A 15,415-nucleotide genomic window follows, 5' to 3' on the forward strand; every position below is an offset into this window, starting at 1 on the left:
AGCTCTATGCTTTTCGTGTCTTACTCTTTGTTGTCCATTATTTATATTATTGGTATAATTTACTCATTTGTAGTTTACAAATAACAAAACTATGAAAAAGTACTTAATTTTTTCTAAAATTATTTCCTTTTTTTTACCTACATTTCTCTATGAATTTAAATTTTACAATCACAAAATTTTTACTCACTAATAGGAAAAAATATAAAATCTGGTAAGGCTAATTAAATGTCACTTCTCTATGATTTATGGCAATTAGTCCAACCATAAACTGCTAAGAAAATTACGACTGGCAGAGTATCGGTATTGCCAGATTGGATATTTTTTTCACAATATTGGGTATAAATTTTTCTGAAAGTGAAATTTTGGAGAAATTAAATTCTTAAAAAAAAGTGAAATGGAAAGATTTGGGTATATTTTTTTCTTAGAAATTTTGTCTGTATATGGTTATATAAGGTAAATAATTTTAAAAAAATATGTGACTGAAGGTATAATAAATGATGGAGCAAGGGTAGAAAAGAATTAGAAAATAATATTTCACTTTTGGGTAAAACTCTAAATTCCAATTTGACAACCCTGCAGAGTACCGTAAAAAACAGAGGTTTTTTTATGTTCTGTTTATTACACAGAGTAGTTGCCGTCTTGTATTGTTTTCTGGTATGTTTTTAGTTTTATTTCATATTAATAATTACTTGTGTTTTAACGTAATACAGGTAGATATAGGAATACACTAAGGAAAATCCTTAGCGTTTACAGATTTTTTTAGTAGAATCAATTATTGCTTAGTTAAAGGTTACAAGTCAGTTCGGCATCTTCAAACTGCTGTCTTATTCCTCGAGTTATATTATTTACACTTTGTACTTATTAATAAAAAGGGAAATAAAATGAACTTAATGTCTATGCGGACTTCGAGCCACACCTCTGTGTATATCCACATCTATATGTATCTACCTGAATCTAGCAAATGAATAAATAACCAGATTAAGTGTATTTTATTCATGAATGCTTAAATTAGTGTTTAGCTTGAGATACTAGCTAACATTTTTGTAGTGGATAGGAATAAGATTAACACAGTATAAAAGTATGATAAAATTTTATATTAGAGCAAATACAGAAAGCAGCAATTATCTTAGATGAGTGTCAACTTAATTAAAAAACCCATTTTTAAATTACAATCAGCCAGTAATTTGTGTTTATATGAAAAATATTATATTTCTATTTTTAACATTTTGTCTAGTTTTGGGAGCATCTATGACCTTTAATTATGAGTGACTATGTAGCGTCCAAAAGCCACACATGCAGTTGTTTACAAATCTAATTAAATTCATTGCTACATATTTATTTAATATTATTATGTACTATGAATATGTATAAGGATGAAAATGGAATAAAAAATAATAGAAGTTGTAAAAATGCTTATATTCCAGGGTACACATGTAAATATGGTTACAAACAACTACTAAAGAAGTAATACTTGAAGGTGACAGGCATACAATCATGTCCAGTTTGGAAAGGAGTCCTTATAACAATATGGTTAGTTATAAATAAGTGTGCATATTAACATAGACTTCAGGAATGGGAACACATAAGACATACTATGGACATTATTGTATTCTATGTTCATTGACATGATATTATTGTATTCTATTGTCCATGGTGCCATACATGTCATAGACAATGGTTCCTGTTTGGTATAGTGAGCTGTTAGCTTGTTTGCTGTTCTATCCTACTAGCATAGCAGGATTTATTAACTTTTTTTCTTTTAATAGATGATAATGGAATAGTAACCCTGCTTGTGCTAATAGTATACTCTAGTGGGGCACCAGTGAGGGATGATAGATGAGGATGAAAGCAGGTCAGTTGGCCCATAGTGATGACTTGATAAAAAAACAATCAAGGTGGTTTCAAGGGGGGACCGCATGGAGGTCAATCTGATAAGATATATTGTTAGCAATGGGGCCTTTAGTCCCATTATAAACAATCCCTTTCCTGTAAAGGATTTAGTAATTAGTAATATTGTTGTTCTGCTTTGGAAACAAACTAAAATACACATAATAGAAATCATTGTTAACTTGATGACCTTGGTTATTGGTAATACACCACCTTGTCTTTTATTCCCATATTTTTTTTTAATAGATGATAATGGAATGGTAACCCCACCCATGTTATCGGTATACACTGACGGGGCACTAGTGAAGGGTGATAGGTGAGGATGAAGTAGGTCAGTTAGCCCATCATGACGAATTCAACAAAAATTGTTCACGATGGTTTCCAGGGGGAACCATGTGAAAGTCGACCTAATAAGATATATTGCTAGCAACAGGGCTGTCAAACTCCATTGCTAACGATCCCTTTCCCCCCCTTTATTCCCATATTAGGTCATATAAGCTGTTGCATGTTAGCCTATTGGGATTCTTTGTGCTTCCTCCAGTCTTAAACTATCATTTTACAGTTTATATGTGTTATCTTTATATCATATATTCTTTATTGCACTTGTAAATTACATTGTTAATGTATTTATGAATATTGTGAGCAAGGGTGGACTTATCTCTGACAGAGATCTCTTCCAGTCAACCCAATACAGTGAGAAAGCATGTCGTTAGCGGGCAGCTGAAGTGCTACAACTATTAATACATAAACAAATATACAGTTAAATAAAATATTAAGATATATAATAAAATATTACATAAATATATATATACTATAAATAAATATAATACCTACCTACTTATACAATGGATGTTAAAATAAATGAATATAATATCCCTTGTTTTAAGATACCTGTAGTCCCTTGGCTCTTTATAAGCCCTTAGAGTATACTCATATGCATATTTTTTTTTTAATGGGTGATAATGGAATGGTAACCCCGCCTGCGCTATCGGGATACGCTGGCGGAGTACCAGTGAAGAATAATAGATGAGGATGAAGCAGGTCAGTTGGCCCATCGTGACGAATTCAACAAGATTTGTTCACGATGGTTTCCAGGGGGAACCACGTGGAGGTTGACCTAATAGGGCATATTGCTAGCAATAGGGCTGTCAAACTCCATTGCTAACAATCCCTTTCCCCCCACTCATATGCATATTTGTCAACAAATCGTAGTTGTACATCAAGTGTGTCATAGATTCCGATTTCTTGCCGCACAATCTACACAGTGTGTGCGAGGATAGACTCTTCTTCTTGAATAGTAATGCCTTACTGGCATACACCACTTAACTTTACCAGAGGGAGACTTTGTACAATTTTCGATTGCTTGGGTACCTCTGTCCCATTCGTGTTTCAACCGTGAAGCAGTTGTGTTTGTATAGCTGTGTTTCGGTTTGAAGGGTGGGATATGGCGTAAATTTACAGGGTACAGAGGAATAACATCTGAGTCCTCAGGAATGGCAACGCATGGGGGTTGTGTCTATAGGCGACGGTTACCACTTTTGTTGTATAAAAACAAAAAACTGGTAATTGTCGCCTATTGACATGAACAGGACCATAGGCATAAAATAGTATACTGTGTCGCCCATAATAACCTTCCTGCGTTGCCATTCCTGAGGACTAAGGTATTATGCTACACCTGTAATTTCATTACCACATGCCATCCCACCCTTCAAACCGAAACACAGCCATGCAAACACAAATGCTTTATGGTTGAAACACGAATGAGACAGAGGTACCCAAGCAATCGATTTTTGTGCAAAGTCTCCCTCTGGTGGTCTTCATGTTTGCCATTGTAAGATGCATAAAAGAAAAATAATAAAAATTAAAAAAAAAAAACAATTATGATTTTGTATTACAGGTAGATACAGATGCTGAAATTGAATTCTTGGATGAGGATGCGGATATTGTGCAGCAATGCGTCCAGAGCACCATCGTTCCAGAAGAAGAAGACAAGGAATACCTAGTCGAGCGGGCACCCGAGAGGCCGAAACGTAGAAGGAAAGTAGAAGACGAGGACTCAGACTACGATCCACGGGACGAAGTGCCCAGTCCCGTGCCGAAAATGAAAAAGAAAAAACATGCAAGAAAACCGGAAAAAGTTAATACAATTCATGGTAAATCGACAGTGTTGCCAAAATCAATATATACAACTACACTGACACATATAAATCGACCCAAAGTACTTGTGCAATCGAATGCACCCTCTAAAATAAATATATTTAAAACAAAAACAATTGATCTTAATACAAGAAAGAAGATGGATATAAAGATTCCTGACTATGAGGATCCTCTATGTTTACCAGTCAGGGCTATCAAGGAGAACGACAGTGATGTAAAGAAGTTGAGGATTTGGAACAACGCGTGCTTGCAGCATTTCAAACACTGCGATAATATCTTGAAGCCGGAGAGCGGTGTGACCAAGGGTTCCACCAGGAGCATCGTGCTTAGGAATATAGTCAATAAAGCGACAGGTCTATATTGTTTACTGGTTGATAAAATTTTTTGTTTTATAGTTTTATTATTTATCGAACAACAATTTTTATAACTGTGGCCCATTCTGTGCCATGTGGTCCCGGCATAGAATGGACCACCCCTTGATATTAAAATCATCTGTATTCAAATACACTTACAAGCACTTTTATATCGTCATTTTGTTTTTAAATCTACTGCAGGGTTCGAAAAGTTGTTATCTGTCATGAAGATCCCACAAGAAACACAAACTTTTAAATTTCTGTTAATATATGTATATTAAAAGTACACATATATTGTATTTAAATGTACTATGTCTAACTGGCGAGCGTGTATGAAAAGATTGATGAATGTGGAAGAAGCGAAAGAGGTTTGTTTGAATCGAAGCATTTGGCGTTCCATTGTTTCTGCCAACCCTAATGGGAGACAGGCGTGACAGATATGTATGTCTTACATAGTCATTAAACATAGTACATTTAAATGAATATATGTATAAATATACTTCCTTTCCCGTAAATGTTGTAAGAGGCGACTCAGGGAAATTTAGGGTCGAGGGATGGCCAGCAGCGTCTGTCTTAAAATTTCACCAAATCCTGCGGTTATTTTTAATGGATGATAATGAAATGGTAACCCTGCCTGGTATACACTGGCAGGGCACCAGTGAGGGATGATTGGTGAGGATAAAAAGGCAGATCAGTTAGCCTATTGTGATCATTTCACTATAAATTAACTGTGATGGTTTTCAGGGGGAACCGCGTGGAGGTGGACCTATTAGGGTATATTGCTAGCAATGGGTAGTCAAACCCGATTACTAACAATCACCTTCTCCCCTCCTAACTGCAGTTGCCAACCCATCTACCAAGTGTAGCAACCACTGGCAACACCCTCCTCATGGGGAAGGCCTATATTGAACTTTGGACAGTTAAGGGTTGATATGATAACGATTATTCATGACTGTTTTATCATTCTTAATCTACCAGAATATTAAAAATATTTTTTCTTGATTACAGGTAACAGTGAGACGGCGATCTGGTCAAAGACAAGTGTCGAGAACGAGAATGGGGTCAGAAAGTCCCAGATATTCCAGAGTATACTGCCCAGGTACCGTGAGAAGAAAATACTAGATTCATACGAATTGCAAAACATAAAAGTACCCAGGAACTGCCATCATGTAGACGAAGTGCTGTTAACAAAGGAAGAGAGCAAAAATGGTGACATTCTGGTGGCTTACAAGCCGAAAGAAGCGATCACATCGGTTTATAAGTTTACTGATGACGGGTAAGATCTTTATTTTATACAACCTATAAATAAATAATGGTAAACTTTACCAGATGGAGACTTTGTACAAAAGTCGATTGCTTGGGTACCTCTGTCCCATTCGTGTTTCAACCGTGAAGCAGTTGTGTTTGCATGGCTGTGTTTCGGTTTAAAGGGATATGGCGTTAATTTACTGGGTACAGAGGAATAACACCTGTGTCCTCAGGAATGACAACGCATGGGGGGTATCATGGGCGAAACAGTATACTCTGTTATGTGCTTGGTACTGCTCATGTCTATAGGCGACGGTTACCACTTTCCATCAGGTGGGCTGTCAGCTTGTTTGCCATTCTAAGTTAAATAAAAAAACAATATATTATTTTTTAATAGAAACATCTATACTGTTTCCTCTTCTTATTGTACGCACACTGCCCGCTGGTAATTAACGCTCCTTTCCACTGAGGGTTTGCTGGAAGAGAACTCTTACAGAGTCAAGCTCGCCTGTTGTACATCTTTATTTTATATATATCATATGTTGTAATTTTTTGTGTACAATAAAGAATAAATAAATAAATAATAAAAAGTCCATATTTTATTTAAAAAAAAAGTGTGATGTCCGGGTGTGACGGTAGTTTATTATTCTGGTTATTTCAGAGACAACGAGAGCGAGAGTGCAGATGTGGAGGCGAGGAAATGTCTCCGCGAGGTGGCGTGCTGCAGAACCTGCGCCCCCTGCTACCAGACCTCGTGGAGAGCCACCAGGAGGGATAACGCCAAGAGTGAGCCATATTGTCACTTAAACATAGATTTTATTAATATTTTTCTGAACTAGGTGTTATCTTGCAGAAGTCATATTACCAGTTAGTTGATTAGTATTGTACTAACCGTGAAGCAGTTGTGTTTGCATGGCTGCGTTTCGGTTTGAAGGGTGGGATATGGTGTGAATTTACTGGGTACAGAGGAATAACACCTGAGTCCTCAGGAATGGCAACGCATGGGGGGTATCATGGGCGGAACAGTATACTCTGTTATGTCCATGGTACTGCTCATGTGTATAGGCGACGGTTACCATTTTCCATCAGGTGGGCCGTCAGCTTGTTTGCCATTGTAAGTTGTATAAAAAAAATAGAGTAAACCGTATACATATGTGTGTGCAGTGAAGATCCGCTGCCCGGTGTGCGGGCGCGGCTGGCCGAGCGCGTACAGCCTGCTGACGCACCTGCGGTCGCACCCCGGGCCGCAGCTGCAGCGCCACCGTGCGGCCGTGCACCACGAACTCGCCAGGGTGAGGCGCTTCTTCATCAGCTTTGCACGCTGCTTACGTATTTTTTTAAATACTTTTACCCTTACTTAAGAACTGAAAATCCCATTGCTAGCAATATATCCAACCAGGACGACCTCCTCGCGGTTCTCCCTGGAAACTATCATGGTTAATTTCTGATGAATTCATCATGATGGGCTAACTGGCCTGTTTTCATTCTCATCTATCACCCTTCACTGGTGCTCCGCCAGCGTATTCCGTTAGCGCGGGCGGGGTTACCATACCATTTTCACCCATCAAATAAAAAAAAAATGTAACTTAAGAATGTTAACCGCCCGCGTTATTGGTATTTTACTGGCGGGACACCAGTGATTGGTGATAGATAAGGTTGAAACTAGGTCAGTTAGCCCATTGTGATAAAAGCAACAAGAATTAATCACGATAGTTTCCAGGGGGACCGCGTGGAGGTCGACGTGACAGGGTATATTGCTAGAAATGGAGATTAACACCCCCATTATAAATAATCTCTCTCCCCTCCACTGCTTATATTAGCCTCCTGGCTCTGCTTATACTAGACTTTATTATTTTATAATATTTAGAATGGCAAACAAGCTAACTATCCATCTGATGGTGGGAGAAAGGGATTGTTAGTAATGGGGGTCTAAAAAGCCCATCACTAGCATGTAGAAGAGAGGAAAGAAGGCATACAAATATTTAATCGTTTTTGAAATTAGATGAGTGTATGTTTAATTATGTGTATATTTAATTTTGTGTGTATGTCTCATTGAAATAAAATAGTACAAAGTTAAACATAAATTTATTTGCATAAGCATGTGTGTGCAGTAAATACATACAGGGTATTTTAATTATGTTATAGTTCCAACATATTTTGCCAAGATTAGCAGGCTAGTTTGTTGTTTGGCGAACTGTAGCGTTACACAAAAAAATATTGCAAATTATACATATAATGTCAATAATAAATAAATAAAACAATAAATAAATAAAACAGTAAATAAATAAAAGAACTAATAAATAAAATAATAAATAAATAAAATAATAAACAAATATACATTTAATTGCGGTATTGTTGTAATCCTAATAAATATAATATTCACCATTCCATCTTCAGATCCTGGACTATCACTACCGGTGCCGCGTGTGCCAGCACACCTTCACCAGCATCAAGTGCCTGCGCGCGCATGTCGCCAGCCATAAAGGTAAGATCGGCTGACTCAACAATACTACCATAAGTATCATGCCGCGTCGTGATCACGACAGGACTGAAGTGACCGGCGTCTTCGTCTGGTAGCTCATGCTGTCTCTTCAGGTACCCTCACACTGTCACCACTCTTATCTAGAGTCACCCTACATACCGCACTCACCAATAAAGAAGCAAGTATGTAGGTACTGTTTACCTGTTAAAGGCTTTTACATCGCGTTAAGTCTCCATTGTGTATTTAAAGTATGTGTAAACAACGCGAAAGTTTAAAATAAACTAATATAATATATATTAAATTTATATCATTTGATTATTTTATTTTTCAGGTACAGAGACGTTTACCTGTGAGATTGGTAACCATGTGGCGAGTTAGGGACTGTGAATCAAGTTTCTAATACCTTAATACATATAGTGTGACGAGTATGTTTGTATCACAACATGATGTTAGTAATATGTATCACAACATGTGTTTGTAAAATGTATCAAAACATGATGTTTGTAACATGTATCACATGTGTTTGTAAAATGTATCAGGATATGATGTTTGTAACAGGTATTACAACATGATGTTTGTAACATGTATCACGACATGTGTTTGTAAAATGTAATCAAAACATGATGTTTGTAACATGTGTCACAACTTGATGTTTTTAACATGTATCACAACTTGATGTTTGTAACATGTATCACAACTTGATGTTTGTAACATGTATCACAACATGATGTTCGTAACATGTATCACAACATGATGTTCGTAACATGTATCACAACATGATGTTTGTAACATGTATTATAACATGTACATTGATGCAAATGTTTGTCGAGACATTTACAAGCAACAAATGTTTTATAAATGTAAAAAACTTGCTGTTTATAGCTCTACATAATTCGTTTTACCACAAATATGGTGTGTAGAACTTGTCAAGTTTGTAATATAATAATGCCTTTAGTAAACCAGTTTTAGTTATTGAGGACTTATTGAATGTTTATGAGTAACCGTCTGTTATAAACGTTCATTAGAGTTATTGGACATTTTAGTTAAAGAGCTGTTTAAACTTACAATAAGATTGTTTATGAACAAGACTGAAAGTGGTTATTAAAAAAAAAAATTAGGTAAATCAAATAACAAGTGATATGAGGTTCCGCATGATAACAATCTAGTTCAATAAAATAAATACACAAACTGTTTAACTCTAGAACTACCAAGATTTTATATATACCTCCTTGTACCAATACTTGTACCCACCTGATGGAAAGTGGTAACCGTCGTCTATACACATGAGCAGTACCATGGACATAACAGAGTATACTGTTTCATGTTCGCCCATGATACCCCCCATGCGTTGCTATTCCTGAGGACCCAGGTGTTATTCCTCTGTACCCAGTAAATTCACGCTATATCCCACCCTTCAAACCGAAACACAGCCATGCAAACACAACTGCTTCACGGTTGAAACATATTGACGGAACAACTTTGAAGGTTGTAATAAAAAATTTCGCGTCCGTTTTCGATGTCTGAAGAAAAAGGTAGGAACTTATTTTTCTTTTTTAACTTCCTTAATCACATTTTTCAATATTATTTTGGCTGTCTGAAATTTCATCATTTTCATCAAATTCAGTTGTTTCAATTTCCATTTCATCATTCAAAAAAAAAAAAAATTAAAACTTTTATCTGAATCCGTATCGGAACAATCCTCATCAATATTGGTTAGTTTTCTTTTTTCAATAATTCTGTTATTTCAGCATTGTTTTTTCATAATTATAAAACCCCTTAGAAAAAATTTATTTATATATGAATATTGTTGTATATGTATATTGTATTATCTATGCTATGTTTGAGCGAGGGCAACACTGAGGAGTGACGGCCATGTTTGAGAGAATTAAAGCAGCTGTGAAAAGTACGACCCGGCCTTTTACTTATATTTATATAGTAATAGTGAACTCGAATACATATCCAAAATATATTACGTATAATATAAAAATGAATCGCTGAATGTGTTGCTAAGCGCAAATCTCGAGAGCAGCTGGACCGATTTCGCTAATTCCTTTTTTTTTTTAAATATTATAGAGAAAGACTAAAAACAACATTTTTCTATACTTACTCTACATTAATAAATACTTAAAAGTCAATTTGAACTTTAATACCTTACCATAAAGTTCAAGTGTTAGTGGAGAGGTTCCGGGGAGGCATAACAATTGAGTGACGTTGGTATCGTATAAATATTGGTGTCAATATTTATACGATGGTAACATTAGTCAAACACAAATTGTCTGTGGTTAGGCGGTACGAAGTTCGCGGGGCCATAAAAAATACTATTAGCTTTCAAAATTTGAAGTTTCTGCAATAAACGTCGTTGTCCAACTAAAATTCATTAGCTAAATAAATGCGTGATAAGTAAATTTTTTTATAAATTTTTGGGTATTCCCCGAAAAGCCAAAATTTGTAAATGGATTATTAAACGTTAGTACGTTAACGAGATGTTTTAATTATTCATTCAAATAAACAGAAAAATTGGCTCATATTTCTAAGGATAGGAACAAAATTATTGATTCCGTTGTTTTGACGGATTGGTATGTGTAGGTACCTATATGTTACATTATTCCTTAAAATTAAAGGGTTTACAAACAAAAATAAAGTTAATTTGAGTATTTTCGTGTCATATAAGAAGTAATCATTAATTAAAAAAAAGAAAAAACAATATTTACAAAACAATAATTAAATTTATGCCTAAAATATAAAATCCGTCAAAATGACGGATTGGTAGTTTAGTGTCAAATAAACAGTATTATAATTTTTTTTTTTGGTAAAACCGAATGTGTCTTTAGCGAAATTATGTTCAATCCATGAATAAAGGGTGTTTATTTATTTTATTTTTTATTTCATAGTTCTATCATGGTTTTTGTAACTATGCAAAGTTTGTTTTATATAATACATTGACGTTAATAAACCATACAGGATATCAGAACAATTGTCATGTTTAAAGTTTCACACCAAGAAATAAACACTTGTCCCAAAAAAGGCAACAGTTACAGTTACAGCTTTCCATCAGGCGGGCCGTCAGTTTGCTTGGCATTTTATTATAAAAATATATATAGATTCTTTATGTTTTAGAAATAATAAAATTTCATCGTGCCTCCGATCAAACTGTTTATAATTACTCCTCTCCATCCAAAAGTTGACTGCAAGAGATCGCTCTTAGCGATAAGGCCGCTCATTGTTTTCTCACTGTGATTATTTCTTGTAATTGTTTATATTTATAATAAGTTTACTATTGTAATCTTTTGGAGGAAACAAGAGTATCTATCTATCTATCTATTTACTTTATGAAATACTTTCTATTAAAGTTTTCTAAACTATCACTAGTTTAATACAAAAAGACCTACTATGAATACCAATGTGTGTATTGTACGGGGATAGAACCACTAGGTAATAGGCAAGGACACGGTGGATACCGATCCGATATCTATATATTGGGTTTGGTTTATATATATATATATATATATATATATATATATATATATATATATATATATATATATATATATAAAATTTCATTTAAAAACAATCTTTTGAAAAAAAATTATTCTTTTGAAAATTCGTTACGATTGGCTAACTGACCTGCCTCTTCATTCTCACCTATAGTATCTCACTGGTGTCCTACTAGTTTATACCGTTAGCGTAGGCAGGGTTACCATCCCATTTTTATTGCGTTCCACAAATAAAAAACCGATTTCAATTATGCCAAAACTAGCTATATTGATTTAAAAACTAAAACACTGAACCGTTTTTTTTATACAATTTCTATGTGACTAATCTGTAAGTGTTTCAAATAAAAAAAAAAAAAAGAATCATCCAAATCGGTTTACAACTGACGGAGTCATGAGGTAACAAACATAAACAATAATACAACAGAAGAGACCTTATATTTTTTTATACATTGACAACATTCTTTTTGAAGTCGATTGAAAAAACATTGGTAGTCCAGCCATTCTAAGTTGTACATAAAATAATATTATAAATTAGTACTTGCTTCTAAAATTCTCGCTTAACACAGTTACTCTACAGTAAAAGTCTTTTTTATGCAACATGGAATGACAAATAAGCCGACGGTCCACCTGATTGAAAGTGGTAACCGTCGCCTATAGACATGAGCAGTACCATGGACATAACAGAGTATACTGTTTCGCACATGATACCCCCCATGCATTGCCATTCCTGAGGACTCAGGTGTTATTCCTCTGTACCCTGTACGAGGTTTGTACGGAAAGTACGTATAAAAGTTTTTTAAAAATTTTATTTTACAATTATTCAGGTAAATCAATTTTACTTCAAAGTACTCCCCCTGTGACATAATGCACTTGTGCCAACGCCGTTTCCACTGTTTTGAAACTGGTTGTAGGTTTCTCAGCTGCCCCGTCGTAGCTTTTTTTAATGTCCCCCAAATACCAATTTGGTTTTTGGGAACAAGTAGAAGTCACACGGGGCCAAATCCGGCGAATAGGGGGGGTGTTCGGTCACCGTAATGGAATTTTTACTCAAAAACTCACGGACAACAAGAGAGGTGTGAGCAGGGGCATTGTCGTGGTGAATAATCCAACGCCCCTCTCGCGCCAATTCTGGACGAACTCGTGCCACACGAGCTTTGAGGCGTCTGAGCACATCGACGTAGAATTTTCATCAACTGTCTGGCCTGGAGGGACGAATTCTTGATGGACAATCCCCGAACATCGAACTCTTTCTCGGCCCTCTCTGAATCTTTTTAGCCACTTGTGGACGGTTGGTTCCTTCACAGCATCATCCCCATAAACTGTTCTGAGATCGGCAAAAATTTCACGGCCATTCTTGCCGAGTTTCGAGAGAAACTTGATTACGACGCGCTGCTCTTCAACGGAAGCGGGCTCCATGCCGACGGGGTTTCGTTAAGAGGTAACTTCACAGATGGCGTGACAAGCCCCGCACGGCGGTCAGACCAGAACTGAAGCATTGTTAGGGACATAAGGAAGGGGTCCTGCGCTTACCTGGCCTCCCCACTCCTCTTTCTCGCATTCCAGAACACTTTTATACGAACTTTCCGGACAGACCTCGTACATTCACTGCCATATCCCACCCTTCAAACTTGCTAAATATCAGCTGTTAATTGTCATACGCGGGGGGAAAGGGATTGTTAGTAATGGAGACTGAGGATCCCATTGCTAGCAATATACCCAACCAGGTCGACCTCCTCGCGGTTCTCCCTGGAAACTATCATGGTTAATTCCTAATGAATTCATCATGATGGGCTAACTGGCCTGTTTTCATTCTCATCTATCACCCCTCACTGGTGCTCCGTCAGCGTATCCCGTTAGCGCAGGCGGGGTTACCATACCATTTTCACCCATCAAAAAAAAAAAATTGCACTACGCTAAGGCGCGTAGACTATTTGTTTTTTTTTTTTATAGCAAAAACTTATTAGTTTACTTGCAAACTTTCAAACTTGGTTTACCCAATATTCCAATTTAAAAACTCAAGATAATAATCTGCAGGGATAACACCCCAGAACTGTTGGGGTCGTTCACCCTACACGCGCGGGGGATGCCGGGTTCGATGACCTCGCCCTACTGACGTCACCGTATCTAATGGTTTTGGGGTCCAAACACAGAGGGTTGGGGAATCGAGTCCCGTTCATTACATTTTTGTAATAAGCTGTGATCGAGCGTAATATCTACTTAGGTAATGCAGTTGTATTATGACGATTGGTCATTTCACTTCCAGATAGTAGCAGGTTCGAATCCGCGCTGTACAAACAAATGTCAATACATTTGTTTCTGCTAGTATTATTTATATTATTCTTATATTTATAAAGTTATTTATATTTACTTCAATAAAGTATTTGCCTCGTGGTCCCGGCATAGAATGGACCACCCCTTCCTTTCTCGTAGTTGTCGTAATTTTTATTTATTTTATTTTTATACAACTTAGAATGGCAAACAAGCTGACGGCCCACCTGATGTAAAGTGGTAACCGTCGCCTATAGACATAAGCAGTACCATGGACATAACAGAGTATACTGTTTCGCCCATGATACCCCCCTTCCGTTGCCATTCCTGAGGACTCGAATGTTATTCCTCTGTACCCAGTAAATTCACGCCATATCCCACCCTTCAAACCGAAACACAGCCATGCAAACAGCTGCTTCACAGTAGAAACACGAAAGGAACAGAGGTACCCAAGCAATTGACTTTTGTACAGTCTCCCTCTGGTAAAACATTTGCGGTCGTCACTTCATCTAGTGGGAGTGGGGTCGTCCTACACTGCGTTTGCCCGTACGGGGTCGCCACTCAAGAGCTTTATTTCACCTAACAACAAATCAGGTGTCCATCTACTCACTGTACAAAGAAAAACAAATGAAACACCCCAATATATTAGACGAGTGACAAGTTTCGATTTATTGTTATGACACGCGAGAGACACCCCTCCGCAACCCCACAGTGGGGTGCGTCACAGAGGGTCCGTTCAGGATTAGTAATTAATTATTGACGGATATGCACAGTTAATGTTGTTAGCGACTTATTATAACAGATGAAAGTTTTAAAAGAGATGCCAATTAGGCGCTGTCATTCACCAATGGCATCGTGAATATGATTGCAAGCAGGTTGGACTGCCCTTACGTTGGTCACTGTCGTATCACAAATGAGAAGGGAGGAAAGGATTGTTAGTAGTGCGGACTACCAGTCTCATTGCTAGCAATATACCTTGACAGATCGACCTCCATGTGGTCTCCTCTGGAAACCATCGTGCGGAATTCCAGGTGTATTTATCGATGGGCTAACTGACCTGCTCTTTCATTCTCACCTATCATCTCTCACTGGTGCCCCGCCGGTGTATACCGATAGCACAGGCGGGGTTGCCATTCCATTATCATTTATTAAAAAATATTGGGCATAAACAAGTTTTTTTTTTTTACAATGATTTTAACAATAAAATGCTTGACCTCATAGCGGCTGTGTAGCTCAGATGTCTTTCAAAGGGTTGTATGTTAGGTACGGTTGGAATAAAAAATGAAATAAACTAATTTCGGCTTTTTTTATATATTTAGAACAAGAAATGTATAGTTACAACCATTGAGGATATTAAATATCATATTGTAAAAACTATTGTAAAAAGTGAAGAGAATGTGACATTTCATATTTTTTTTTTATTCAATTATAATTAATTCCAATAAATTAATAATTATAGACACATAAATTACGTGAAAATATTAATTAATAAATTACTTAAAACAGTCAAGTAACCACTACTGATG

At 36.5% G+C, this 15,415-nt stretch overlaps 1 protein-coding gene across 5 annotated transcripts; it reads left to right on the forward strand.

The window, feature by feature from the left end:
- The first annotated feature begins 547 nt into the window (after positions 1–547).
- LOC113519259 (zinc finger and BTB domain-containing protein 24-like) lies at positions 548–10,033 on the forward strand. Of its 5 annotated transcripts, none has more exons than XM_052893480.1 (8): positions 548–654; positions 1,425–1,530; positions 3,785–4,397; positions 5,406–5,673; positions 6,307–6,431; positions 6,810–6,937; positions 8,043–8,130; positions 8,459–10,033. In XM_052893480.1, exons 2-8 carry the CDS (start codon positions 1,495–1,497, stop codon positions 8,503–8,505), a joined length of 1,305 nt encoding a protein of 434 aa, XP_052749440.1. In that variant the 5' UTR covers positions 548–654; positions 1,425–1,494; the 3' UTR covers positions 8,506–10,033. The 5 variants fall into 5 exon arrangements, with proteins under 5 accessions (XP_052749440.1, XP_052749444.1, XP_052749441.1 ...); XM_052893484.1 differs by having other exon boundaries at positions 3,785–4,040; XM_052893481.1 differs by having other exon boundaries at positions 637–710.
- Positions 10,034–15,415: the final 5,382 nt, after the last annotated feature.

The sequence above is a fragment of the Galleria mellonella genome, unplaced genomic scaffold (genome assembly GCF_026898425.1).
Source record: "Galleria mellonella isolate WM207_F2 unplaced genomic scaffold, CSIRO_AGI_GalMel_v1 utg176, whole genome shotgun sequence".
Taxonomy (NCBI): domain Eukaryota; kingdom Metazoa; phylum Arthropoda; class Insecta; order Lepidoptera; family Pyralidae; genus Galleria; species Galleria mellonella.